The 27,848-nt window shown below is 42.9% G+C and overlaps 1 protein-coding gene across 1 annotated transcript; it reads left to right on the plus strand.

Annotated features, from left to right (window-relative positions):
- The first annotated feature begins 367 nt into the window (after positions 1-367).
- On the plus strand, positions 368-27,848 carry GRSF1 (G-rich RNA sequence binding factor 1). Its single transcript, XM_063458673.1, has 10 exons — positions 368-676; positions 7,198-7,351; positions 11,878-12,033; positions 14,472-14,663; positions 15,372-15,510; positions 20,204-20,385; positions 23,271-23,392; positions 24,453-24,591; positions 25,552-25,644; positions 27,074-27,848. The coding sequence occupies exons 1-9, from the start codon at positions 488-490 to the stop codon at positions 25,599-25,601; spliced, it is 1,323 nt and encodes a 440-aa protein (XP_063314743.1). The 5' UTR covers positions 368-487; the 3' UTR covers positions 25,602-25,644; positions 27,074-27,848.

Genomic DNA, 27,848 nt, shown 5'->3' on the forward strand with positions numbered 1-27,848 from the left:
GTGACTATAGTGTCCCTTTAAATCGCTGTCCATCAGTACTGTATGAAGAAATGCCGTGCCCGGGGAACACGGTGGCTGTGTGTGCAATACCCAGCAGCCTTATGTTGATGACCGGATGACCTCACAGCAAAGTCACCATGACCTAGCTGCCCGTATGACCCGGGCTGGGGTCGCACAGCATGCCGGGGTTGGTAGTTCTCCCGGAGTCTTCCGAAAGCTCTGATTGGCTGTACGTAACACTGTTCACGCCGGAAACCGTAACACGCAATGTTTGCTTAGGATCCTGGCTCCGATTGGCCTGCGAGCTATGAGTGCTGCCGGGAGTTGTAGTCCACGCAGCTGACGCCCGCTTGCCATTGGTCTGTGGACGCTGCGAGTGTCAGTGGGAGCTGTAGTCCTGCGTGTGGTTCTGGGCTGCTGGCGGCGGAGGTTGCTCCCTGCTTTGCCTGCTGGGTGTTCGGGCGCCGTGCTGCTTCTCCCGCTCTGCATGGCCGGGAGTTACAGGCTGCTGAGCGCCTCTATATCCCAGCTGCTGCTGCGGGGCCAGGGCCGGGGAGCCGCTCTGCTGCGGAGAGGGAAGCTCGGTCCGGAGAGCTGCGGGGGGCGGGCGGGGAGAGAGTGGGGCTCGGTGCAGGACAGGCACAGGCTGGACAGGGCGTACAGCAGCAGCAACCAGGTAACAACCGGCCGCGACAGGACTGGGGCTCTACCGAGAGGGTGGGGCTCACTAACCTGCACTGGGAGACTTCGGACTGGGCACGGGGCTGGGTTACAGTATACTGGGCACGGGGCTGGGTTACAGTATACTGGGCACGGGGCTGGGTTACAGTATACTGGGCACGGGGCTGGGTAACAGTATACTGGGCACGGGGCTGGGTAACAGTATACTGGGCACGGGGCTGGGTAACAGTATACTGGGCACGGGGCTGGGTTACAGTATACTGGGCACGGGGCTGGGTTACAGTATACTGGGCACGGGGCTGGGTTACAGTATACTGGGCACGGGGCTGGGTTACAGTATACTGGGCACGGGGCTGGGTAACAGTATACTGGGCACGGGGCTGGGTTACAGTATACTGGGCACGGGGCTGGGTAACAGTATACTGGGCACTGGGCTGGGTAACAGTATACTGGGCACTGGGCTGGGTAACAGTATACTGGGCACGGGGCTGGGTAACAGTATACTGGGCACGGGGCTGGGTAACAGTATACTGGGCACGGGGCTGGGTTACAGTATACTGGGCACGGGGCTGGGTTACAGTATACTGGGCACGGGGCTGGGTTACAGTATACTGGGCACGGGGCTGGGTAACAGTATACTGGGCACGGGGCTGGGTTACAGTATACTGGGCACGGGGCTGGGTTACAGTATACTGGGCACGGGGCTGGGTTACAGTATACTGGGCACGGGGCTGGGTAACAGTATACTGGGCACGGGGCTGGGTAACAGTATACTGGGCACGGGGCTGGGTAACAGTATACTGGGCACGGGGCTGGGTAACAGTATACTGGGCACGGGGCTGGGTAACAGTATACTGGGCACGGGGCTGGGTAACAGTATACTGGGCACGGGGCTGGGTAACAGTATACTGGGCACGGGGCTGGGTAACAGTATACTGGGCACGGGGCTGGGTAACAGTATACTGGGCACGGGGCTGGGTAACAGTATACTGGGCACGGGGCTGGGTAACAGTATACTGGGCACGGGGCTGGGTAACAGTATACTGGGCACGGGGCTGGGTAACAGTATACAGGGCTGGGTAACAGTATACTGGGCACGGGGCTGGGTAACAGTATACAGGGCTGGGTTACAGTATACTGGGCACGGGGCTGGGTTACATTTTACTGGGCTAACCTATACTGGGACTGGGCTACACGTGGAGGAGTCACCAGGACAGACCCTGCTAGAGTTCTTGCTTACTCCCACATTTGTAACATTTACTTCTTATTGTATTTGTTCTTGGTTAAAGGGTGACCAGGTCACTTGTTAGTCTTTTATCTCTCCTCAGCCTGAAGCAATCCAATGTCCACATACTATGTCACTCTTAAATCAAAATATCTTGCTCAACCTTATACCTAATGGGCCAAATTCTCATTCTGTGGGGATTTGTCTCTACGCTGTCAGTGTGTATGCATAATAAATAATAATAAGACGCAATATGTGATATAATTTTGCGGGTGTGTTAATTAGGTAAGTTATTTTCACTGCATGTGGCAAAGTTATGTTGCTAAAGTGCAGACCTGTGAGCTAGTAGATGACTTTGTAGCTCAGAGAACTTTCCTCCTGAACTTTTTAGTGGACAGTGTAGGTATCATAACCATTACAGCAGTGGGTAGAGGTTGAGGGGGGGGTGGCAGGGAAAGTTCTAATTAGCCGAACCTGTCCCTTGCTGTCGCTAACATCACTGCTGTACAGCATAGAGGTCTACGAGGATCTTGTAAAAACAGCAGGATCCTCCATAGACAGTCCATTCTTTGCATCTATCATATTAGAAATAGATGACAAATGGGAAATAAAAGGGGAGGAAAGAGGAAGAGAAGTGAAAGCTATTGGAGAAAAAAGTACTGTGTGCCAGTTTAAGGTTCCCTGGGCACCATCCGCCTGTTTTCTCCCAGACGGTTTACGACAGTTTGATGTTTCAAGTGCCTGAAGCCTTCTGGTTTGCCTTGATATTCACTGGTTGAGAGCCGCCAGTTGACACTGTCAGCCAATTAATACCGTCTAAACCCGGTGTGACTATGTCTGGATGGACTGCAGGGCCCCCAACATGGCAAGCTAAAATTCATACAATATGACATATTACTGGCAGACAGCGGCCATAATCACTACAGTTGTAGTTATGGTGCCTAGAGTGTCCCATGATTCACATGCAACTGTATGCATGGCAACTCTAAGGAAAGCACACAGCTGCCAAAAGTGCATTTACCACATGCCAGAAAGTTTTAAAAGTATCCAATTGTTTTCTGGTTGCTGCTTCACTTTTGGAACTTTGGTACTGAAGGCAACACTATTTGAGTATGAGAGCAGGGACTGTTGCTTCCTGGCTCTTATACCCTTGCATACCAAGATCTCGCATGTACAATGCAGTTGTGGTCTGCTATAGCTATAGAGGATTATTGAATGCAGTGATTCTTTACGAAAGAATCATAGGTGCATCGGGCTCATGCACCTACAGTCCCCAGTGCACCTCTGTGAGGAGCATTGTATTGGACCATCATCCTGGAGGCAGACTTCCAAGATGAAATCAGCAAGGAGGAGGCTGTGGCAGCACAGAGGGAGAATCTGGGTCAGAGAGGTTACTCACTTGTTTTTTTTTTTTTCTATTTTAATTTTTTTTTTAAGCGCTTATTGGGGAAGGGGATCTGAAACAAACTGGGGCATTAATGCTACAGCGTTAGGGATACATATGTGTATTGCATGAAATTCAGTGATATGTATTCAAGGCTTTCAGCAGTGCCAAAGGCAGTATTTACAACGGATAGAATTCAGGGACATTGTCTTTGCACCAGAACCACAATACTTGGATGTCCATTTTAAAAGTCTTATTATTCAATGTTGAAAGTGTTAGGTGTGTATTGACTTATTAATTGCTTCATGCCGCAATATACAGAATAGTTTAAATCTTGAAAACTAGTTTTCAATATAATCACTTCACAGTTGGGGCATATGGATAAAAAGTGAATTTAAAGGCAAAGCTCTTGAAGAGGACCAAATGCCTTGGAATACATTGGAATATTCCTGCTGGTTCCATTAGTGGTCATGGTGATTGTTCCTGTATTAGAATCTTCCACTGCAATTACAATGCATTTTTTCCAGTTTGGGTTAAAAATTTATACAAAAGTGCAAGTTTTAAAAATCTAAAAGGCAAACAAAATCAGATTTAACAAAAAGGGACTAAAACAAATCATATTTTAAGTTGCCATTGCACAACTTGATATATGGTGGAAGTTACTGAAGTTACTGATTCCACATGGAGACGCAAGACATCGTAAGAATAAGTCACTGCTCGTATCTGCAAATGCTGCAGAAGTATGTTCTGTATGTTCCTGCACCACACCTTATGTTTAGGTGTTTACTGGAGAACGGGGAGGTGGCCGATCCTTGGCCTTGATTTGCAACCTGCTTGTCCTCTCTGGACTGGGGGGGGTATGCTGGTCCCCACTGGTGTACTTACAAGGTCATACCTACGAATTCTCCAGCCACTCAGTGAGCTGAAGGGCAGAAGCCTGACAATGAAAATGGCTGCTCTAACAGGGCTTGCAGATACAGACAACTCCCTGCATACACATGTGGACAGGTTCATCCTGGTATTTGGTGCTATTTGTGAGCGCTTTTGGGAAAAGCTCCAGGATCGGAGACCTACCTCTGCTCCTGCTTCCCTGGCCTCAGGCCCCCTAGAGCCATCCTGTGCGCTAAAGCATAAAGTCTCAAAGCTCCCCACATCTCCCCAAGGGGACTCTGAGGAGTCCGACCATCACCCACCGATCTGACCTTCCTATCTACCGCAACTCGCATCACGTATGGTATAGCGAACCTCTTCACCTGCAGTACAGCCCGCCTGATAGGGAGGTATATACTTTAAGCCACATGACTAGAGAAGCAGAGGTGCCGCAACATCGATCCACAGTTATCATAGTAAGACACATAACACAGGACTGGCTAGCTGTTTGGAGCAGATGGGGAAGCCTCCTGGGAATAGTTGACAAAGGTGGCAGATGGGACTTGCCGTCTCTTGGCATCAGCTGAGTGGTCCACAAGCCTTTCCAGTAGTCTAGCAGTTCTCTCACTGGTTTCATAAGTACCATGTTAGCTGCAGCCCAAATATTTAAGTCTTTCTATGCTTTGACTACACGGCTACAAAAATCTACTCTACCTACCCAGTGGAATATTCTTCTTGTAAACTAACATAGCTCCATTCTACACCTTCTCTTACTCTCTCCTAGTTCAATCTCGCAGATTAGGGCTCCTACTGTCTTCATTACTTTAAGAAACACTAACAACAGCTGTTGTGGCATTGCTAGCTTATATAAATACAAAAAGAGAAGTCCTGCGCTTAAGCAGCAAGGACTACAACACACATCAGCCCCAATATATAGTAAAAACCAAAGAAAAGAAAAACGTTACCTGCGCTTTCTCCTTAATCCCTATGTATATTTAGACAAATGGAGGTCATTTAGTTGCTCCAATGGCCATTGGAGGGAATGCCCGCCTGCCAACGTCAAGGCAGACCCCCCTAAGCGGGTCCTAACACTGACCCTTCAGCCTGCTTCCTTGAGCTTCTGGCAAAGATATCTCTAATGAGACAGAAAGGGGTATTTTTTATATACACCCCTATACTTATTAACCCTTAATAGGGAACACATGGGATGGGTTGCAGCATTGTAACCAGGCTGTGTGATGCAAAGTAAATACAAATACAAATTGCTAGCTTATATGTAATATGTATTATCTATGCATTAAAAAAATTGAACTGTCATCAGCTCAAACCTGACAGTGCTTTAAAAAAAAACAAAAAACAAAAAACTCTTTTCAGATTTGTGGAAAATTAAAAGGGTTGCTATTATTTAGCCTTTTTTATATTTTTAAAGTTTGTTTTAAATTAAAATTCTAACCCAACATTGATTTAATGCAGGTATCATGATTGCATATATATATCTGCTACACACATCTATTTAATTTAATTATCAAAGTTCCCCTGGAAAGAAGGGGATACCTGTTTTCACCTTAAAGCGGAACTGTCACTGTCTGAGACTACAAAATTAGGGCTTAAGTATCCAAACTGACTTTAGGTGACTTCTAGAATTTCAAATAAATCATCAGTCTTGTCAATTCAGTGTTTAAAGTGGATCTCTCACCCCACAAATCCCTTGGCTAAAAGTAGAGGGATTCATCTATATATGACCCCTAATGCCTCCTCCAGCCATTTTCACGGCTTCACATAATGTTATGTGATCGCTGGTTCCTCCTGGTCTTCTTTATTGGCCACCAGCTTCAATTATCTAAGAAGGTGGTGCCTGGATTTCAGTCTTTGCCCATAGCTGGGCTTGCGCGAGATCAGAATTAAAAGCACTGACACCCTGCAACAGGCACTGGAGGGAGGTGAGTACTTTAGTCAAGAGCTAATGACAAAGGCTCTAGTAAAGCTCCACCTTTAGTCATCTTAACTTTTGTCAACGTGTTTGTTGTAAATAAGGAAAAGTAGTCCCTACAGATTTTGTACATTTCATTGATCACTTCAAATTGAAGCACTGTGCACGCCATATGTTTACAAAACAGTATTCTATAGTGTGCTTTCTTATGGTGCTCAATTAAGCTGAATATCTGGATTTAAAAGTTGAGGAGGGTAAACATTTGAAATATATATTTACCAAAACACAAAGCATTCACTACTGGCTGTTTGTCCTTATTAGAACACACTAATCGTAGACGTGTTTTATGCTGGCATATATTTCCTGTAAATGAAAATTTTAATAGATTCTGTCTGCTTACTATCACAATTAAGTTATGTTTTACTTAATATTATCAGCCTCCTTTAAATAGTATTGACATGGAAGCCGTTCTTCTCAGGCTTTAGGTACACTGCACAATTATATGCTCAGTGGTATTGATATTATGTTAGTGTTTACTCCTCACAGCACATAGAATGTATTCTTATACTAAAGAGCTTGCAATTTAATCTATACACCTTTTCTCAACAGTAAAAAGACATCTCTGTTGTGCTATGCCTATGCACTGGTTAGTATTACGAGAACCCTCCCCTAGGTGATTCCCCACTCATCTTTAGGACAACTGTAGCGCATGCTCTATGCAGATCCAGTGCTCCATCAGTGGAGCCAGAGTAACAGAGGAGAGGCCCCCTGCTTTGGGAAGCATTGCTGTACTTTCCAAGCATAGCCAATCAAATGTGTGTAGGTGTAGAAGGCACTGTGATGTGTTTGTCTAACGTTAGTATAACACCTATGTATTGACATTATGACAGGAGGAGGGGGTAGGTAATAAAACATAAAGCTATACAATATATTTATTTTCTCTGTATACATTTTATATTGCTTAATGAAATATTAGCACCTGTCACTTCCAGTTCTCTTTAAGAGGAGGTAGGGGAAATAAATAAACAATAAAATCTGTAATATTTCATTACCTCTGTTAAATGCATTCTGTTTTATTTTTAATTTTTTTTTCCCGTTCTTATTCAGGGTATCTTCAATCCATATCCAGACGACGGCTATCCTCCCTTACCAGAGTATGATCCACAATCTATAGCCCAAAAAGTCACCAAGATGTTCATTGTACGTGTTCGTGGGTTGCCATGGTCCTGCACAGCAGAAGACGTACTCAACTTTTTTGCTGGTATGTTTTTTTATTTTTATTTCTTCCCCATGAAAACCCCATCTGTCTGCATATTGTAGCTGTCAGAAGTGTACTCCTACGTAAGTCTAGCAGCATTTTATTAGAGGAACACTGTTGTTTTATTTAAACCTGTATTCATAACATTATGGTGTCCCTGACCTTATCTCGATTCAGGTCTCCCACTAAACCCTTTTGCAATAAAAAGGCGTCTGCACAGTGAGTGCCGCACACACATTCAACCTTGAAACAATGCTTTCCATTGGGGTTTCCACGTCAAGTGACCAGGGCCGGTGCAAGGATTTTTGCCGCCCTAGGCAAAAGTAAAGTTTGCCGGCCCCCCCCATATGACATCACAATGCCCCATGTTAACTAACGCAAGTGCTGCAGTGCCGCCGTGTTTACATTAAAAGGCCTGCAGGGACAGGCTATAGACACCAGAACCACTACATTAAGCTGCAGTGGTTCTGGGGACTAAAGTGTCCCTTTAATGTGAGGTAAATTAGAGATTAGTGCCACGAATAATATACTAGATTGCCTACTTACAATCAGATGAGGATGGTGATGGGCTCTAGCTGCAGTCTGGTGTAGAACAGGCTCTCTGGAGGCTGTTTGTGTTCTGGGAGAACGGAAAGCAGCTCCATTTTTTTAAAGGCCCTTTACACAGCTCATGGTCTGGGCCCCAGGGTCCACCTTCATGTTCCACCAAATAGTTTGTTTACAGGAGTAGGGGATGTCCTGATATGTGTGTAAAGAATGCATTGTGTGAATCTGTGTTTGTATGTGTAAGGGCTGCAATGTGTGTTTCTGTGTATGTACGGGATGCAGTGTGTGCGTCTGTAAGGGGTGCATTGAGTGTATGTAAGGGTTGAATTGCTTGTGTGTGTGTCTGTGTGTGTGTGTGTGTAATGCATTGTGTGTTTTTCTGTGTGCAAGGGGTGCATTGTGTGTGTGTGTGATGGATGTCAATCTTTCCCTCGTCACTCTCTTCTCTCCCTCCCTCGTCACTCTCTTCTCTCCCTCCCTCGTCACTCTCTTCTCTCCCTCCCTCGTCACTCTCTTCTCTCCCTCCCTCGTCACTCTCTTCTCTCCCTCCCTCGTCACTCTCTTCTCTCCCCCCCTCGTCACTCTCTTCTCTCCCCCCCTCGTCACTCTCTTCTCTCCCCCCCCTCGTCACTCTCTTCTCTCCCCCCCCTCGTCACTCTCTTCTCTCCCCCCCCTCGTCACTCTCTTCTCTCCCCCCCCCTCGTCACTCTCTTCTTTCCCCCCCCTCGTCACTCTCTTCTCTCCCCCCCCCCTCGTCACTCTCTTCTCTCCCCCCCTCGTCACTCTCTTCTCTCCCCCCCTCGTCACTCTCTTCTCTCCCCCCCTCGTCACTCTCTTCTCTCCCCCCCTCGTCACTCTCTTCTCTCCCCCCCTCGTCACTCTCTTCTCTCCCCCCCTCGTCACTCTCTTCTCTCCCCCCCTCGTCACTCTCTTCTCTCCCCCCCTCGTCACTCTCTTCTCTCCCCCCCTCGTCACTCTCTTCTCTCCCCCCCTCGTCACTCTCTTCTCTCCCCCCCTCGTCACTCTCTTCTCTCCCCCCCTCGTCACTCTCTTCTCTCCCCCCCTCGTCACTCTCTTCTCTCCCCCCTCGTCCCTCTCTTCTCTCCCCCCCTCGTCCCTCTCTTCTCTCCCCCCCTCGTCCCTCTCTTCTCTCCCCCCCTCGTCCCTCTCTTCTCTCCCCCCCCTCGTCCCTCTCTTCTCTCCCCCCCCTCGTCCCTCTCTTCTCTCCCCCCCCTCGTCCCTCTCTTCTCTCCCCCCCCTCGTCCCTCTCTTCTCTCCCCCCCCTCGTCCCTCTCTTCTCTCCCCCCCTCGTCCCTCTCTTCTCTCCCCCCCTCGTCCCTCTCTTCTCTCCCCCCCTCGTCCCTCTCTTCTCTCCCCCCCCTCGTCCCTCTCTTCTCTCCCCCCCCTCGTCCCTCTCTTCTCTCCCCCCCCTCGTCCCTCTCTTCTCTCCCCCCCTCGTCCCTCTCTTCTCTCCCCCCCCTCGTCCCTCTCTTCTCTCCCCCCCCTCGTCCCTCTCTTCTCTCCCCCCCCTCGTCCCTCTCTTCTCTCCCCCCCCTCGTCCCTCTCTTCTCTCCCCCCCCTCGTCCCTCTCTTCTCTCCCCCCCCTCGTCCCTCTCTTCTCTCCCCCCCCTCGTCCCTCTCTTCTCTCCCCCCCCTCGTCCCTCTCTTCTCTCCCCCCTCGTCCCTCTCTTCTCTCCCCCCCCTCGTCCCTCTCTTCTCTCCCCCCCCTCGTCCCTCTCTTCTCCTCCCCCTCCCTCGTCCCTCTCTTCTCCTCCCCCTCCCTCGTCCCTCTCTTCTCCTCCCCCTCCCTCGTCCCTCTCTTCTCCTCCCCCTCCCTCGTCCCTCTCTTCTCCTCCCCCTCCCTCGTCCCTCTCTTCTCCTCCCCCTCCCTCGTCCCTCTCTTCTCCTCCCCCTCCTAACCCCGTCAATTCCCCCCCTGTCCATTTATTCCCCCCCCTGTCCATTTATTCCCCCCCCTGTCCATTTATTCCCCCCCCTGTCCATTTATTCCCCCCCTGTCCATTTTTCTCCCCCCCCCTCCCTGTCCATTTATTTCTCCCCCCCTCCCTGTCCATTTATTTCTCCCCCCTCCCTGTCCATTTATTTCTCCCCCCCTCCCTGTCCATTTATTTCTCCCCCCCTCCCTGTCCATTTATTTCTCCCCCCCTCCCTGTCCATTTATTTCTCCCCCCCTCCCTCTCCATTTATTTCTCCCCCCCTCCCTCTCCATTTATTTCTCCCCCCCTCCCTCTCCATTTATTTCTCCCCCCCTCCCTCTCCATTTATTTCTCCTCCCCCCCCCCTCTCCATTTATTTCTCCTCCCCCCTCTCTCCATTTATTTCTCCTCCCCCTCCATTTATTTCCCCCCCTCCCTCTCCATTTATTTCTCCTGCCCCCCCTCCCTCCCTCTCCATGTATTTCCCCCCCTCCATTTATTTCTCCCCCCCTCCCTCCCTCTCCATTTATTTCTCCCCCCCCCCCTCTCCCTTTATTCCCCCCACCCTCCCCTACCTATGTTGTAGCGTGGCCGAGCTCTGTACTGTCCGCGGGTACAGGGAGCTTTTGTTTCCTGTACCCGGCTGGACTAAAAGGAAGTGAACACTCAGTGTTCACTTCCTGTTAGTCCGTCCGGGTACAGGAGACAAATGCTCCCTGTACCGGCGGATCATACAGGGCTCGGCCACGCTACAGTGAGGTAGTGACACTTCCCTCCTGTCAGCCCCTCACCTCATGCTGCGCCCGGGCGGTGCGCCCTCATGGACGCCCCAGCCCTGGCCAAGCTGCAGCCGCCTTAGGCGCTCTACAGAGCGCTCGGGCGGCTGCAGCATTAGGGGGGCTGGCGCTCCTGGCGGCGCCCCTTCCCAAGGGGCGCCCTAGGCGGCTGCCTAGTCCGCCTTAATGGTAGCGCCGGCCCTGCAAGTTTTACTAAAGCGTGGAGGCAGCCTTATGTTGTGTAGCATTCTGCAAAACATTTTTATTTTGTGCAAAAACTAAAGATTTGAGCATGCAAGAAAATAAATACAGGATATTAATGAGGCCAAAATGTATAAAATGCATTAAAGTAGTATTGGTGCCTGGAGTGTCCCACTAACTTTGCAATATGAACATTGCAGTGTCTGGGGGAAAAAAACTGCTGTGTTTCACATTGCAGTGTTAAAAGGACAGGGATATTACACTCAGACCGCTTTGTGAAGTGGTCTGGGTGGATATTGTCCCTTTAATTTTTGCTATAATTATGTAATCTGTACTGAATGCATTTTAACTGTAACATCTAAAGAATGAATTTGCACTCCATTGGTGATCAGACATTCTGACTAAACGTTGATAAAATGGAAAATGGTCCCGTGATTTAGATTAGCCAAAGTGGAATATTTACCTTAATGGAAGACTGTTTATGGAGGCTTCAGTTTAGCAAATGCTAAACTGAAGTTGCAGCCAATGGAAAAATGGGGAATCATTTTCAGGGGGATTTTATAGGAAGAATTTTCGTTGGGACTTCATGAATAGTTTGGAAAGGAGGATCATGTAAAGCGACCCGTTAACAGTTAGTTAGAACACAACGGTGCAGTAGAAAGTTTCTGATGAGCCTATGCTTGCGCCTTTAGAGTCCTTGAGCTTAAATATGAGCAGGTAAATATTTCACTCGTCATATTCTCGCATATCTTAAACCTCTATCTCCTTTCTGTCTCAAGTTTTCTTTTAAGAAACTGATAAAAAAAAAATTATTGGTACATAGAGAATAGTCATAAAAATGCTCATCTTGGTTTTTCTTTTAATAAAGTTCTTATTTGAGATGAAATGATGGAAGCCAAGACATTTTATGTGAAACTTTACTTGTAACCACTGAAAATGTGTGTGATTTTTTTTAAAGTATAATATGTCAGATCCTCATACTTTGCATGCAAAATGATGCAATTTTTTTTATAGATGGGTTGCCCAAGGTAGTGTCTTACATTTGAGCTGATGTCACTTTTCTTTCCAGACTGCAATGTACGAAACGGTGCAGAAGGGGTGCACTTTATCTTTAACAGAGATGGCAAACCTAGAGGTGATGCTGTGATTGAATTTGAGTCTGCAGAAGATTTGCTGAAGGCTGTGGAACAGCACAAAAAATACATGGGCCAGCGTTATGTGGAAGGTAAGAGATCCTGATTAAACATTCTTTGATTTTCAGTACTTCAAGAACAGTGACAGAAATGCATTGGTTTCTTTTTAAAGGGACGCTCCTGGCTACAGTTGTTTTAGTTATTGTGAGGAGAGTGCACTAATATATGCAAATAATAGTAATCACACCAATTCCTAAAACTTCTTAAAGGGACACTATAGTCACCAGAACAACTACAGCTTGTTGAATTTGTTCTGGTGAGTAGAATTATTCCCTTCAGGCTTTTTGCTGTAGACACCGTCTTTTCAGAGAAAATGCAGTGTTTACATTACAGCTTAGTGATAACGTCACTGGCCACTTCTCAGATGGCTTAGAGATCCTTCCTGGGACATGGCTGCTTAAAATGGATCCAAGCATTCAGTATCTCCTCTCTCTGCATAGAGACACTGAACTTTCCTCATAGAGATTAATTGATTCAATTCATCTCTATGAGGAGATGCTGATTGGCTAGGGCTGTGTTTGAATTGTGCTGGCTCTGCCCTTGATCTGCCTCCTTGTCAGTCTCGGCCAATCCTATAGGGAAGAACTGTGATTGGATCAGACCACCACCTCTGATGATGTCAGCCGACAGCTTGCTATTCTGAGGCAAACTGCATGCAGAGCTACAGCTTCAGGCTTAAATACAAGTACGATTTTGCTATATTTAGGGAGGCATGAGGGGCCCAGGGGGGCTAGATGGTGGTTTTAACACTATAAGGTCAGGAATACATGTTTGTGTTCCTGACCCTATAGTGTTCCTTTAAATTTCTTCAAATCTGCCCTGATCAGGAATTGGATAAAAGCTTCTTCTACAACTCTGATCTTCAATTTTGTTTTAATGGGAATGCAGTACCAACCCATGCATCTCCAGATAAACCTACACTGTCACCAGTAGATAGCTCATACTTATTGAGATTTTTGTAAATTGCTGCAGCCATAAGTAAGAGCATGAGGCAAGACAGGAACAAGTGCACTGCAAGGACCAAGCTACAGCATGCCTTATTAAAGTAGTAGTGTCAGGTGGCTTGCAACACTGTCCTAAATGTAAAGGTTTCTGTGTTGAGAAGAGGGGAGACCAAGCATAGAGACAGTGGATCAAATTATCTTAGCTGTGAGGCCTGAAAGATGGTATAATTGCTCCTCCTGTTTTATCAATCAAAAAGTGAATACACTTTTCTGAATAGAAGATCCAGTTAATAAAAATGTTACTCACTCTTCACCTATTTATTTATTATGGCATCTGTACAGCGCCAACATATTCTGCAGCACTGTACAATTGGCTGCTTGTTTGTCACATGTAAGTATAAAAAGGGTGTGGCAGCTTACGTGCAGGTGCGGGTTGTCTTTACTGAATCTATGCATCTGGCTTTATGCAAATCAGGATGTTTTTGCATGTTACTCTGTTTGATGCATCCTTGCACCTTAAGTGTCTGGAGTTCGGAACCTTTTTCAACCAGTCCGCTAATTTTATACAAGTATTTTTTAGTAACCCATTCTACAGTTTTAAAATCTGTTAGCTGTCCTATAATATGTAAGAAATTGTAATTCAGCTTGGCACTGCCATTATACTTTTCCCAGTGTCACAAGAGTTTTCATTGCATTTAAAAAGGCAATGCTGCTATAGTAAACATTACTTGAACACTGAACAAAAGTTGTGGCTACACAGCAGGGACACCCAATTTTTGGTTCTGGACCGGGGTTTAAAAACCAGCGTTTTAGATCCTCACAAAGCAGACACAAATAGCTCCTTTTCCATGTTAGTTGAAAAGACCTCAGATCACAAAGAGTGGAGCGCTCTTTTATCAAGCAATTGTTAAATAGTCATGCATGTGTGTCTAGAAATACCGACAGGGGGAATAAAACATTTGCACACTCACCGCAAGAATATTAATAAAAGGTCTATCGGGATCCTTCATAGAACTAAGTGCTGCACTTTCACACATGCGTGAGAGTACAGCACTGAAGTTGGCAACTGGCAGTTTAAGTGCTAGTAGTTGAAGAGGACCTATCGGAAGCTGATGGCAGCTGCTAAGGAAATGGTCACCTTCGGGGGACTTTGCAAATTATGCTGTTTTATTTACATTATTTTGTGTAAGTAAATGTAATAGTGTGAATGAGGAGAGGTCACTTCTTTGGATGTGAAAAAGATAAGCAGCCAGAACTTGCACTATTGCTGGACTCATTGTCGCATGGATGCAATGTTGTCCATGGTTCATGCAGTGCCGTTTCAGAGAAGGTTCCAAAAATATCTCTGGAGTAACAGTTTCACTTTAAATAGTTTTGAGTTGTGTCCAGTTAAAAAAAAAAAATGGAGACTGTGACAATCTAAAATTGAGGAAATGAAGCTTGGAGAGTGATTTAAAAATGTTACTTTACAGAAATCAGATTCCAGGCAATGTTTCTCACACCATGGGATTTTTTTTTTCCTTCAGTGTTTGAGATGAATCAAAAAGAAGCGGAGTCTCTGTTAAATCGGATGCATGCTGCTATGTCACCTACAAGACCGTCCCCCATGTCACAGACAACACAGTCTTCTGTATCTTCTCCCCCAAGTGATGGTATTGTTCGGCTGCGGGGGCTTCCATACAGTTGCAGTGAGCAGGATATCCTAAATTTCTTTTCAGGTGCCCATTTTCTTCAACACTTTAAATTTACATTTTTTATTTATGTGTTATTGAAATAAGAAAAAGTGCAATATATCAAATGTAATATTAATAATATATATATATATATATATATATATATATATATATATAAAATAATTTTTTTTTTTTTTTAATTAAACAAAAAGTTATTCTCCTGGCTATACCATGGATATTGGATATGTCATGTTTAGCACTTGCCAGGAGCTTTCCTGAATTAAGTCAATTAATTATGTTATGTGCAATTTAACAGTTAAATAAATACTCCTTGCACACATTAGCTTAGCTTAAATAAGTGATGTTATATATGTATATCATAACCCTACATTATCACTGCTCAATTCTCTGCCATTTAGGAGGTAAATCACTTTGCTTATGCAGCTGTAGCCTCAATTCCCCTTGCTGTGGCTCGCACAGCCTTCGTGGAGATTTTTTTTTTTACAGCAAAGTGTGTTTTATTTAGAAGTTACTTTGTTCTGCTAATGGTATTCAAATCACTCACAGAGAGACTGCTGTGAGCTCTAACAGGCAATTGACAGACCACGAGATAAGAAATTCTAAATCAAACACTCTGCAACAAGAAATGCTAAAAAAAAAAGAAACGGCAAGTGTGGATGCAAACCGTGTGGGATGTGTTAAAATGTTTTTCTAAAAATGTAATTTTTATTTTTTTTATTTTTGTTTACTCAGGTTTGGATATTGCAGATGAAGGGATTACATTTGTCTTAGATCAGCGAGGTCGGAAATCTGGTGAAGCATTTGTGCAATTTCTTACACAAGAGCATGCGGACCAAGCCCTTCTCAAACACAAACAGGAAATAGGAAGCAGGTACTGGGTGGAATTTATCTACAGCGAGATTTATCCGTGTAGATCAGTAGTCTCGTCCCCATGTCTTTCAGACCCTACTAATCTCTCACTCCCTTTTAGCAACCGCAATATATTCTTTTTAACATCCCATCCTTATTGTTTCATCCCAACCACATTTTTCTTCCCCTCTTTAGTTATGCTTTCCTCTTACTTCTCCGTCCACTGTAAAGGCTTGCTCTAAGCACCAAAACAACTTTAGCATAGGGAAGCAGTTTAGTTTTGGTGTAAAGATCATAACTCTGCATTCTACTAACTGCTCAATTCTCTGCCATTTAGGAGCTAAATCACTTTATTTTCTGTTTATGCAGCCCTAGCCACACCTCCCCCAGGTGTGACTCACAGCTTACATAAAATAAAATTGTTTTCAATCATCTGTTAATTGAACTTTAATCACACACAGAATGCATTTGCAGGCTCTAGCTCTTTATCATGAAATGTGTTGGGATATTGTGAGTCACAGCAGGGGAGGTGTGGCTAGGTCCAGGGGTCAAGTCCTGGGGGAAAAAGTGTGGGAACTCCCTCTCCCCCAAAAAACAAAACACTCGTATGCAAATATAAACGCGTGCACACACACATTCAGACACACACGTACTCAGACACACACAGTGGTGTATTTTAATTTTGTGTTGCCCTAGGCATGACTATACCTGAGCACCCCCTAATCCAAATTTACCACCCCTTCCTGTCAAGGGCGCACCGCTTCCTGATTAAGAACCCACCCCTTCCTCTTTAGACTACACCTTTTCCTGCTCCTTTAAAAAAAAAAAAAAAAAAAATACTATAGTGCCAGGAAAACAAAGCTGTTTTCCTGGCACTATAATTCCCTATAGTGCCCTCCTCCCTCATGTCCTACCCTCCCCCACTCGACACTAAAGGGGTTAAAATCCTATGGGTATTTAGCAGATGCTGAATGTCCTCATGCACAGGGTGAGGACGTCCAGCATCAGTTAGGCGACTTTTGGTCACCTAACCACCCGAAAGTCCCTCTAGTGGCTCTAGGCTCTGAGAAACTGCAATAATTACACTTGCAGGTTTAAAGGGACTGGGACACTGCACCCAGACCACTTCAGTGAGCTGAAGTTGTCTGGGTGCCTATAGTGTCCCTTTAAGCAAACTCTCTGACAGACACCCACACTGGCAGATACACACTGACAGTAACACACACACACTCAATGACAAACACACAGACGTCACTGATTTGACACACACACATTCACTGACACACACTCATTCATTGACAGAGCGACACAAACAAACACACTGACAGACACACACGAATTGTCACACACACACTAAATGACAAACAGACTCGCTGATTTGACAGACACTTACAAACATACACTAACAGAAGCACATACACGCAAACATACACACACACACACTAACAGACACACACACACTAACAGACACACACACACTAACAGACACACACACACTAACAGACACACACACACTAACAGACACACACACACTAACAGACACACACACACTAACAGACACACACACACACACACTAACAGACACACACACACACTAACAGACACACACACAGACACACACACACTAACAGACACACACACAGACACACACACACACACACACACACACACTAACAGACACACACACTAACAGACACACACACTAACAGACACACACACTAACAGACACACACACACACTAACAGACACACACACACACTAACAGACACACACACACACTAACAGACACACACACTAACAGACACACACACACACACTAACAGACACACACACACACTAACAGACACACACACACACTAACAGACACACACACACACTAACAGACACACTAACAGACACACACACACTAACAGACACACACACACTAACAGACACACACACACTAACAGACACACACACACTAACAGACACACACATACACATACACATACACACACATACACACACATACACATACACACACTAACACATACACACATACACACACTAACACATACACACACTAACACATACACACATACACACACTAACACATACACACATACACACACTAACACATACACACATACACACACTAACACATACACACATACACACACTAACACATACACACACTAACACACTAACACATACACACACTAACACACTAACACATACACACATACACACACTAACACATACACACATACACACACTAACACATACACACATACACACACTAACACATACACACATACACACACTAACACATACACACTAACACATACACACACTAACACACTCACACATACACACATACACACATACACACATACACACACTAACACATACACACACTAACACATACACACACTAACACATACACACACTAACACATACACACACTAACACATACACACACTAACACATACACACACTAACACATACACACACTAACACATACACACACTAACACATACACACACTAACACATACACACACTAACACATACACACACACACACACACACTAACACATACACACACACACTAACACATACACACACACACTAACACATACACACACACACACACACACACACTAACACACTAACACACTAACACACTAACACATACACACACACACACACTAACACATACACACTAACACATACACACACACACACACTAACACACTAACACATACACACACACACACACTAACACATACACACACACACACACACTAACACATACACACACACACACACACACTAACACATACACACACACACACACACACACACTAACACACACACACACTAACACATACACACACACACACACACTAACACACACTAACACATACACACACACACACACTAACACACACTAACACATACACACACTAACACACACACACACACTAACACACACACACACACACACTAACACATACACACACACACACTAACACACACACACACTAACACACACTAACACACACACACACTAACACACACACACACACTCACACACACACACACACTAACACACACACACACTAACACACACTAACACACACACACACTAACACACACACACACTAACACACACACACACACTAACACACACACACACACTAACACACACACACACACTAACACACACACACACACTAACACACACACACACACTAACACACACACACACTAACACACACACACACTAACACACACACACACTAACACACACACACACTAACACACACACACACTAACACACACACACACTAACACACACACACACTAACACACACACACACTAACACACACACTAACACACACACACACTAACACACACACACACTAACACACACACACACTAACACACACACACACTAACACACACACACACTAACACACACACACACTAACACACACACACACTAACACACACACACACACTAACACACACACACACTAACACACACACACACTAACACACACACACACTAACACACACACACACTAACACACACACACACTAACACACACACACACTAACACACACACACACACACACACACACACACACACTAACATACACACACTAATACACATACACTAACAGACATACATATCTACAAATTATTAATATTATTACAATTAACATTTCCCACCCAGCCAGCCTCTCTACCTTTTAGGAAAGCTGGCATGGATGGGTCCCTGGGGTCCAGTGGGGCTGCAGTGAGGCGGGCGGCTCTCTCCCTGTCACACGCGGCGAAGGAGCTGTGTCCCCTCTGCTCCCTCTCGCCGCGTGGGTTGTCTGCTGATGCAGGGAGCCGGAATATGACGTCACATTCCGGCTCCCTGCATCAGAAAACGGCGAGAGGGAGCAGAGAGGACACAGCTCCCTCGCCGCGTGTGACAGGGATAGAGCCGCCCGCTGGGGGGGTCCATCAGGTGCCCGCCCCAAGAGGGAACACAGTGCCTGCAGGGGGAACGGCGTTCCTGCCATGAAAAAAGTGCAGGAACACCGTTCCTGCAGGACTCGAGCCCTGGCTAGGTCTGTATAAACAAAGTGATTTCACTCCTAAATGGCAGATTATTGAACAGTTGGACTGCGGGTGCATGAACTGTACGCATAAACCACAAAATTGTGCTAATGTTGTTTTGTTTGTTGTTTGTCCTGCGCATGAATGAGAGTACAGCTGTAATGTGGCTTCTGGCAGATTATGTGCCAGGAGCTGAATAAATAAGATGGCAGTTTTCCCTAGGAAGAGCTTCACGAAAGTATAAGTACTTTCAACTTCACCCCTAGAGTGCATTGCACATAGCAGGCATGCCGCCTTCATGGTTCTTTGCACAATGTTGGCAAAACAGATTTACTTTAATTGGTTAAGCCCCTTTAAGTGTTCGGTGGGGTTTTTGTAAAGAACAGTGTTCAAAATTAATGTGGATTCTGTCCAGAAATTCTAGTTGTAGAATGGGCAGAAAACCCGTTTAATAAAATACTGTAATTACTAGAGCTAAAACGCAGACTCAGTGCTTTTCTTTGCTCTACTTGTACTCTTCCATCAAGCTGATATTTAGCCTTGAATCCTTTCCATGAATATTCTTTCTGTGTGTTGCATTTCAGAATATTTTGTAAGTTTAATGCTTTGCAATTTTTCAGATACATTGAGATATTTCCAAGTCGAAGGAATGAAATTCAAACGGCACGTTTTCCTTTCCGAAGAAGGAAAGGTGTAACTTTTGCTCCCACAATTAAAGATCTATATGACCCGGACAACGTTGTAAATAACAGTAGTAAAGACATGCTACTAGACGTTGCACCTGATAATGATCATATGAATGGTAAGAAAGGTGTATATATGTATATATATATAATTTTATTTTTTTTTCCTCATTGATTTTTCCTCATTGATTTTTTCCTCATTGATTTTTCATTTTATTTTATAAATACAGAAATGTTTTTATGCAATTATGTCATTTCATTTCTTTAATTATCTTTATGGACAAAGAGTCTGGTCTTGAAGGATCAAAAATTCTGTTAGAAGATAGTTACTTTCAGAACTACAATTATAAAGAATATACATAACATTTCTCTTAGTATAAAAGCAATAGGTGTTTATAAATAGTCATAAAAGCATTTCAAAATCAGTCATTAAAATGTGAATTATCTGTCATTTATAGAATTTTAAAATGAAGGCAAAAACAGCCAAATTGAGAACAGAATTTACTAGGTATGAATTTTTCATACCTGGCTATATTGACCTAAATTTTTAAATTCTCAGCTATTTTCACTTTAGTGAGTAACCCTGTTTATAATGTTTACATTTATTCGCCATGCCACCAGCTGGTCTATTTTACCTAGATAATTTTGCTCTTTACGTTACCTCTGTGGGATAAACTCTTCCGTTGAAGCTCTAACACATTTTGAAGGAAAGAAAAATTGTCTTTAATTTTTACCTCATTATAGCTGCTTCCCTTTTTGATCTTGCTTTAAAATCATTTTATAGAGAGTGGCAGTCCCGTTTTCATGTAGCTGCTAATGTAGAATATAGGCACCTTGCTCAAAATTCAGTTGTCAGCAAATGTCTTTATCATCCCAGCCCAGCAGTTTGGCAATAACTGATTCTTTATGGTGTGTGTGTTTTTCGTGTATAGTTACTTGGCTCTCTTGAACTATTGAATATCACTTGCAAGTCCTTTTAGATATTAATTGCATGTATATAGAAACATAGAATGTGATGGCAGATAAGAACCATTCGGCCCATCTAGTCTGCCCAATTTTCTAAATACTTTCATTAGTCCCATGCCTTATCTTATAGCTAGGATAGTCTTATGCCTATCCCACGCATGCTTAAAGGGACACTCCAGGCACCCAGACCACTTCTGCCCATTGGAGTGGTCTGGGTGCCAACTCCCACTACCCTTAACCCTGCAACTGTAAATATTGCAGTTTTCATAAACTGCAATATTTACCTTCCAGGGTTAACTCCTCCTCTAGTGGCTGTCTTTTAGACAGCCACTTGTGGGCACTTCCGGGTTTATAGCGTCGCTGAAATCCCCATAGTAAAGCATTTTGCAATGCTTTCTTATGGGGAGGTCTAATTCGCATGCGCGGCTTTGCTGCACAATAGGTCTCCCCCGCCGGATGACGTGGGCGGACCCTGAACCAGCGCTGAGGCACATTGGCGCTGGATACAGGTAAGTCACTGAAGGGGTTTTAACCCCTTCAGCAACATGGGATGGGGGATGGCAGAGAGAGGGGACCTGCAGTGCCAGGAAAACGTTTTCCTGGCACTGGAGAGTCCCTTTAAATTCCTTTACTGTGTTAACCTCTACCACTTCAGTTGGAAGGCTATTCCATGCATCCACTACCCTCTCAGTAAAGTAATACTTCCTGATATTATTTTTAAACCTTTGACCCTCTAATTTAAGACTATGTCCTCTTGTTGTGTCAGTTTTTCTTCTTTTAAATATAGTCTCCTCCTTTACTGCAAATGCAAAGTTATGCACTTCGGGGGTTAAGAATGCACAAGCAATTTACACCCTAAATGGTAGTGAACTAGGGATAACCACACACGAGAAGGATTTGGGAATTGTTATAGACAACAAATTAGGTAACAATATGCAATGTCAATCTGCCGTTGCTAAGGCCAGTAAGGTTTTGTCATGTATAAATAGGGGCATAAATTCTCGAGATGAAAATATAATTTTGCCTCTTTATAAATCGCTGGTAAGACCACACCTTGAATATGCTGTGCAATTTTGGGCACCTGTTCTAAATAAGGATATCATGGCACTAGAAAAAGTGCAGAGACGAGCTACAAAATTTATAAAAGGAATGGAGCATTTTAGTTATGAAGAAAGGTTAAAAAATTTAAATCTCTTTAGTTTGGAAAAACGGCGCCTGAGAGAGGATATGATAACATTATACAAATATATTCGGGGCCAGTACAAACCATTATCTGGAAATCTATTCATAAACAGGGCTATACATAGGACACAAGGTCACACATTTAGGCTGGAAGAAAGGAGATTTCATCTAAGGCAAAGAAAAGGGTTTTTTTTACAGTAAGAGCAATAAGGATATGGAATTCCCTGCCGGAAGAGGTGGTTTTGTCAGTCTATACAGATGTTTAAACTGCAATTGGATAAATACTTGCAAAAACATAACATACAGGGATATAATTTCTAATTAGTGGGGTAATAGCTGCTTGATCCAAGGAGACATCTGACTGCTATTTTGGGGTCAAGGAGGAATTTTTCCCTAGTTTGTTGCAAAATTGGAAGCGCTTCAGACTGGGTTTTTTGCCTTCTTTTGGATCAACAGCAAAAACATGTGAGGAAGGCTGAACTTGATGGACGCACGTCTCTTTGCAGCTATGTAACTATGTACCTATGTACTGCGTTGATTCCCTTTACGTATTTAAATGTTTCTATCATATCCCCCCTGTCTCATCTTTCTAGGGCTGTACAGTCAAAAGTTTAAAAGCATCTTAAAATGTGTATATTTTTTTTTAATCTATTTACTTTTTTTTTTTTTTACATACCCTGCAGTGAATATAATGTTGTATTGTCAAGTAAAGGCCTATTTTTTCATGCTTAGAAATATTTCAGTTTTTACTTCTTACATATGAAGACAAATTTTGTAGCATTTAATGTGTTACCAACTTTAAAAGAACATAACTCTCTATTCATTTTAATGTGTATTTTTTTTTCCCTTGGCCCAGATTATGTTAAGGAAATGTCCTCAAAGTCAATGGATGTTCATGATTTTCCAGTGATATCTCCTATCCATGATATCCACATTCGGGGCCTCCCTTTCCATGCTTCCGGACAGGATATTGCAAATGTATGTTTCCAAAAAAAAAGTCTCCTCTAAGTAAATACTTCTGTAATACATACATGTGCTGAGTGTGCTTTTTTATATGCAGCAATTGATAATCATTGAGAGAATGACCAGAGAACTGTAGTAGATGAATCCCAGCAACACTGCATCTTTGTGTTCATGACTTAGTTGTTGTATATTTTACATTAATCTCCCAATTTGAGCTTCTCTTACTTGCAGAAGATATACATGCTGCTTACTTTTATAGGACTGTAACAGCTTTGCTTGTATACACAACCATATTTGTAGTGTATATTGCTCTTGGCTGTCATGTCAATGTTTGTGGTCCACTCACTGCTACCACATAAGGGAGTACATGTGGTCTAGCTACCTTTGCATATTGCTTGCGATATTGTTTGGGAGCAGTTTGTGTCCCCATCAATACACACGGCAGGCAATTGACCCATGCTCTCTGAACATACACTGGTGACTCCAGTACAGCTGCTGGTTCTGAGCTCAGGAAAGGAAAATGTCTATTCAAACATCCAAAAGAATAACTTTGGCAATGTCTAATCACTATCAGTTATTCACTAAAGCGTGAATTGTTATTAATTCAAAGTGAAATGAAGAAAAAACAAAAAACTCCAATTTGGTTATATTTGCAGTTCATTTATTTTGGGATTACCTTTTAATGAATTTTGGTTTAACTTTGGATTCCTGACAGTTGATACTAGAGTGAATAAACTGAATCAGTGTGCTTTTTGCCAACCCATTTGGTCACTTGGATACAGTGTAGCTTAGTTTCTTCTATTGTTGCTGGCTGAGGAATCTGCGAGCATGATCCACCTGTGCAACTGCAGGGGATAAATTCTGAATTTAAAAAAAAAAATATTGTTGACATCCCTCCCTATTACCTTTAGACATAACATTATAGTAGGACTGTCGAGCTTTGGCATGTTGGTTATTGTTGGGTTACCTTTGCGCAATAGTCTGTTCCATAACTGCTAAAGGTGCAATGATTGGATACTGCAGATTTTGCATCTGTGTGAATTTTATGGTAACGCAATTATTTTTTTGTTTGCAGTTTTTTCATCCAGTTATGCCTTTAAAGATCAACATAGAGTACAGTGCAGATGCTGGAGGTGCTACTGGAGAGGCGATTGTGAGGTTTTTGACTCATGATGACGCTGTAGCTGCCATGGCCAAAAACAGATGCCATACACGTAAGTAGATCTGTTTTGGAGCAAATCTAGTTATGGCCTGATAATATTACAGCACACAGATTGAATAGGTTGCTAACAAGCATCTTGTTGTAACAAAAATATAAGCAATTTAAATAAATGACTCATTTGAGAGGTGAGAGATTAAAAATAACCTTGTGAGACCAGCTCCAAGCAGCAGCAGAATACTGCCTCAGCTGCAGCAATATCCCTCTCAGAATGCAGCGGGGGAAAAAGCACAGTGTCCTCAAGAACACCTGTTCAGACTCTCAAACCTTGAGCAGCACTTTTCTACTTAGTTAAGAGCATAGGTACTCAGTGGTTCCTACCCCCACCCTGACACTAATCGTGCCAACCTTTCTTTAAAACTGCAGCCTTTACATGCAGGGTTAAACACATTTCTGATGTACTGGATTAGCTGTTCAGGTTCCCTCAATGCAGTAAATGTGTTTTTAAACTTGCCTTCAGTCCATCGCTTTGCTGGTCTTGTCGCAGCTGGCCTCTCCTCTATAGCGGAGATCATCAAACTTGATGATGTCAGACAATCTAATCCTTTTCCATAGGAAGCATTGGTAGGCTCTTGCGTATGCGCGGCAATCTGCATCTCCGCGTAGATATGCATTGAATCAATGCATATTAATGGGGAGGGTTCAGCAATAACCCATAGTGTAGCACTGACATTGGAAGCACCTCTAGTGGCAGTTTGAGTGACCGCTACTAGCGATGTTAAAAGGCAGTGTTTTCATTGCTCCATCTGTAGGGACATGCTGTAAACACTAGAATGACTACATTGAGTTGTAGTTTTTCTGGTGACTATAATGTCCCTTTAACTTCCCATGACAGTTAACAGGGTAAGACTTAAATGATTTATCTGCAAATGTCAGTATGTCTATGCATAATTAAAATGATAAATTCTCCTTACCTAAAGGTATAGTGACTTGACTCTCCTTCTTTCCCCCCCAGAACATGGATATTTAGAACTTTTTCTGAATTCATCTCCAGATGGTAAATAAGACCTGTGTTGGAAATTCTGTTGTGCACATCTTTATTAAAAAGGTAATGTAACAGAAACCTGTATTACAAAAAATAATTCAGCAGGTTGTTGTATAGTAAGAGTACTATAAAGTAGTGGCATTTATAGGCACATTCTATAAATTTTAGTCTGATTGTCCCATTATTCTATTTGCATTTTTTTCCTTTCTTTTTATAAATCTCCCTTTAGTATATATCAGTATAAATTAAACTAAATTTTACCCCATACAGTCCCTTAGCCACACTGACGTCTCTTTCCTCTGGTGTAGTTTCTGAGCATGGGATACATTTTCTGTTAAGGGACAAAGAACGGATAAGCACTAATAGTTCTAGAGGGGATCAACCATACGCAGCAAAAACTGAACTTGGAGATACTTCAGTAACCCAATACAAGACAAAGTCAGACAAACAAAATCATGTTGCGCTTATTAAACAATGAGTAAATACTAACCGTAGGAAAATGAAGTCCAGAAATTTTCTTCAGTCTGCGTTGATGCCTATGCGTCTTGGGTCTTCTTCAATGGGTACATGTAAGGAACACACAGACAGAGGAGACCAGTATTGTTGTATGTTCCAAAATTGTGAATACACAACAACAGAGTGTAGAGATGCCCACTCTGTTGTGTGATGGAACAACCTATACTGCTCTCTGTAAGTCCCCTCTGTTAATATGAAAAAGTAGGAAACGTACTCACATTTGTTAGAGCAGGGGAAAAAAATCAGTCAATATCTAGAAGAAACACACACATACACACAAAAAATAAATAAAATCATTGCATCTGTAAACCTGTATAACACTGTAATATAAATAGGGGACATTCAAATTTATTGCAGTGTTATAACATGATAAAACCAATATGAATATAAAATAGCAAACCATAAAGACTGGAAGGTTTGCCAAATAATTGTAGTTCCAATAGTATATCCAAAGAGTACCGTAAATAGTAAAGTAAAGCTCTCACCACTGGCCAAACTAATCCAAAAATAAGTCTCTAAGCAGACGCACTGGAAAGAAGACCCAGAATCTGGTAGAAAACATTGACTTTACCAATTAGCACACCTCCCTATTTTTATTGTTTGATATTTTTTTACATATTTTTTTTATATATATTTTACATATTTTTTTACATCAGGTTTTATCCTGTTATATCTTTGCAATAAATTTGAATATCCCTTGCTTTCACCTTTGGACATCTAAATGCTGCTAAAATGATTTATTGCAATGCTGTAAGGGCACACTGACACTGTATATACTGTTTTACATTGTGTGATTATTTTTTTGATGTGTATATCTTCTAGATATTTTTATTACTGATTGTGGGCCTCCACTGATATAAATTCTAGACTTTATATTAATGGTGAAGGTGCAGGTCAACTGATCAGAGAATACTTATTATATTGTGTGTTATATTGTCCTTGCATATTGCTAAATGTTTATATTTTCTTCTTTTAGGACAAAGCTAGGATCCTGTCACCGTCTCTGGACATTAGACTGTGATTTATTCTTAAACAGCCATTCAACAAAAGATTTACTTTTTTTTTTTTTTTTTTTAAACCAGACTTCTGTCTTTACAAAGAAACACATACACGTATCCATGTATGTGTATGCATAAATATATATACATATATATATTTTTTGTTCGCCTGCTAAATGCAAGAAATTATGCCATTGTTTTCCTAGCAGGAATCCAGTAAATTATAGATAATACAGAGTTATGTTAGTGATTGAAAAGATCCTTTCACTGTCGCAGAATCAGCACTCGTAAAATATTGTGAACCAGTGACTTATATATTTTTTTTTATTATTTTTTTTTTTTTCATCGAAGTGCCTAAGTTAACTAAGAGAATGTGATTTGCAGTGCAGGATCTCTAATTAGTAGAGAACCATGCAAGGCCAAAATTTAATATACAGGAAAAATAGGTTTAAAGTTGAAAGCAAGCATGGACATAAGACAGACACCGGAGTTTACAAGTCCCTAAACTCTCTCTCTCTTCTTTAGCCATAATGTTTTAGACATTGTTTTGGTAAATTGGATGGTGAGCGCCCGTGGTTCATTGTTGGTCTTCCAGAATTATGTGTTTTATTTCTCCTTTATTAAATTGGTAAGTTTGATGGGTTTGTTCTTTGCGTATTTCGATTTGCATTGAATCCTCAATTTATTCAGCTGATTCATGAATATAGTTGTATTTTGTTTGAGGATGACGTTAAATAAACATTACAGCCATCA

Source organism: Pelobates fuscus, chromosome 6, assembly GCF_036172605.1.
Source record: "Pelobates fuscus isolate aPelFus1 chromosome 6, aPelFus1.pri, whole genome shotgun sequence".
Taxonomy (NCBI): Eukaryota; Metazoa; Chordata; class Amphibia; order Anura; family Pelobatidae; genus Pelobates; species Pelobates fuscus.

Coding starts and splice junctions, on each gene's coding strand:
- GRSF1 (XM_063458673.1), top strand. CDS start 488: ATGGCCGGGAGTTACAGGCTGCTGAGCGCCTCTATATCCCAGCTGCTG. Junction 677..7,197: donor CGTACAGCAGCAGCAACCAG/GTAACAACCGGC, acceptor GTTCTTATTCAG/GGTATCTTCAATCCATATCC. Junction 7,352..11,877: donor CGTACTCAACTTTTTTGCTG/GTATGTTTTTTT, acceptor TTTTCTTTCCAG/ACTGCAATGTACGAAACGGT.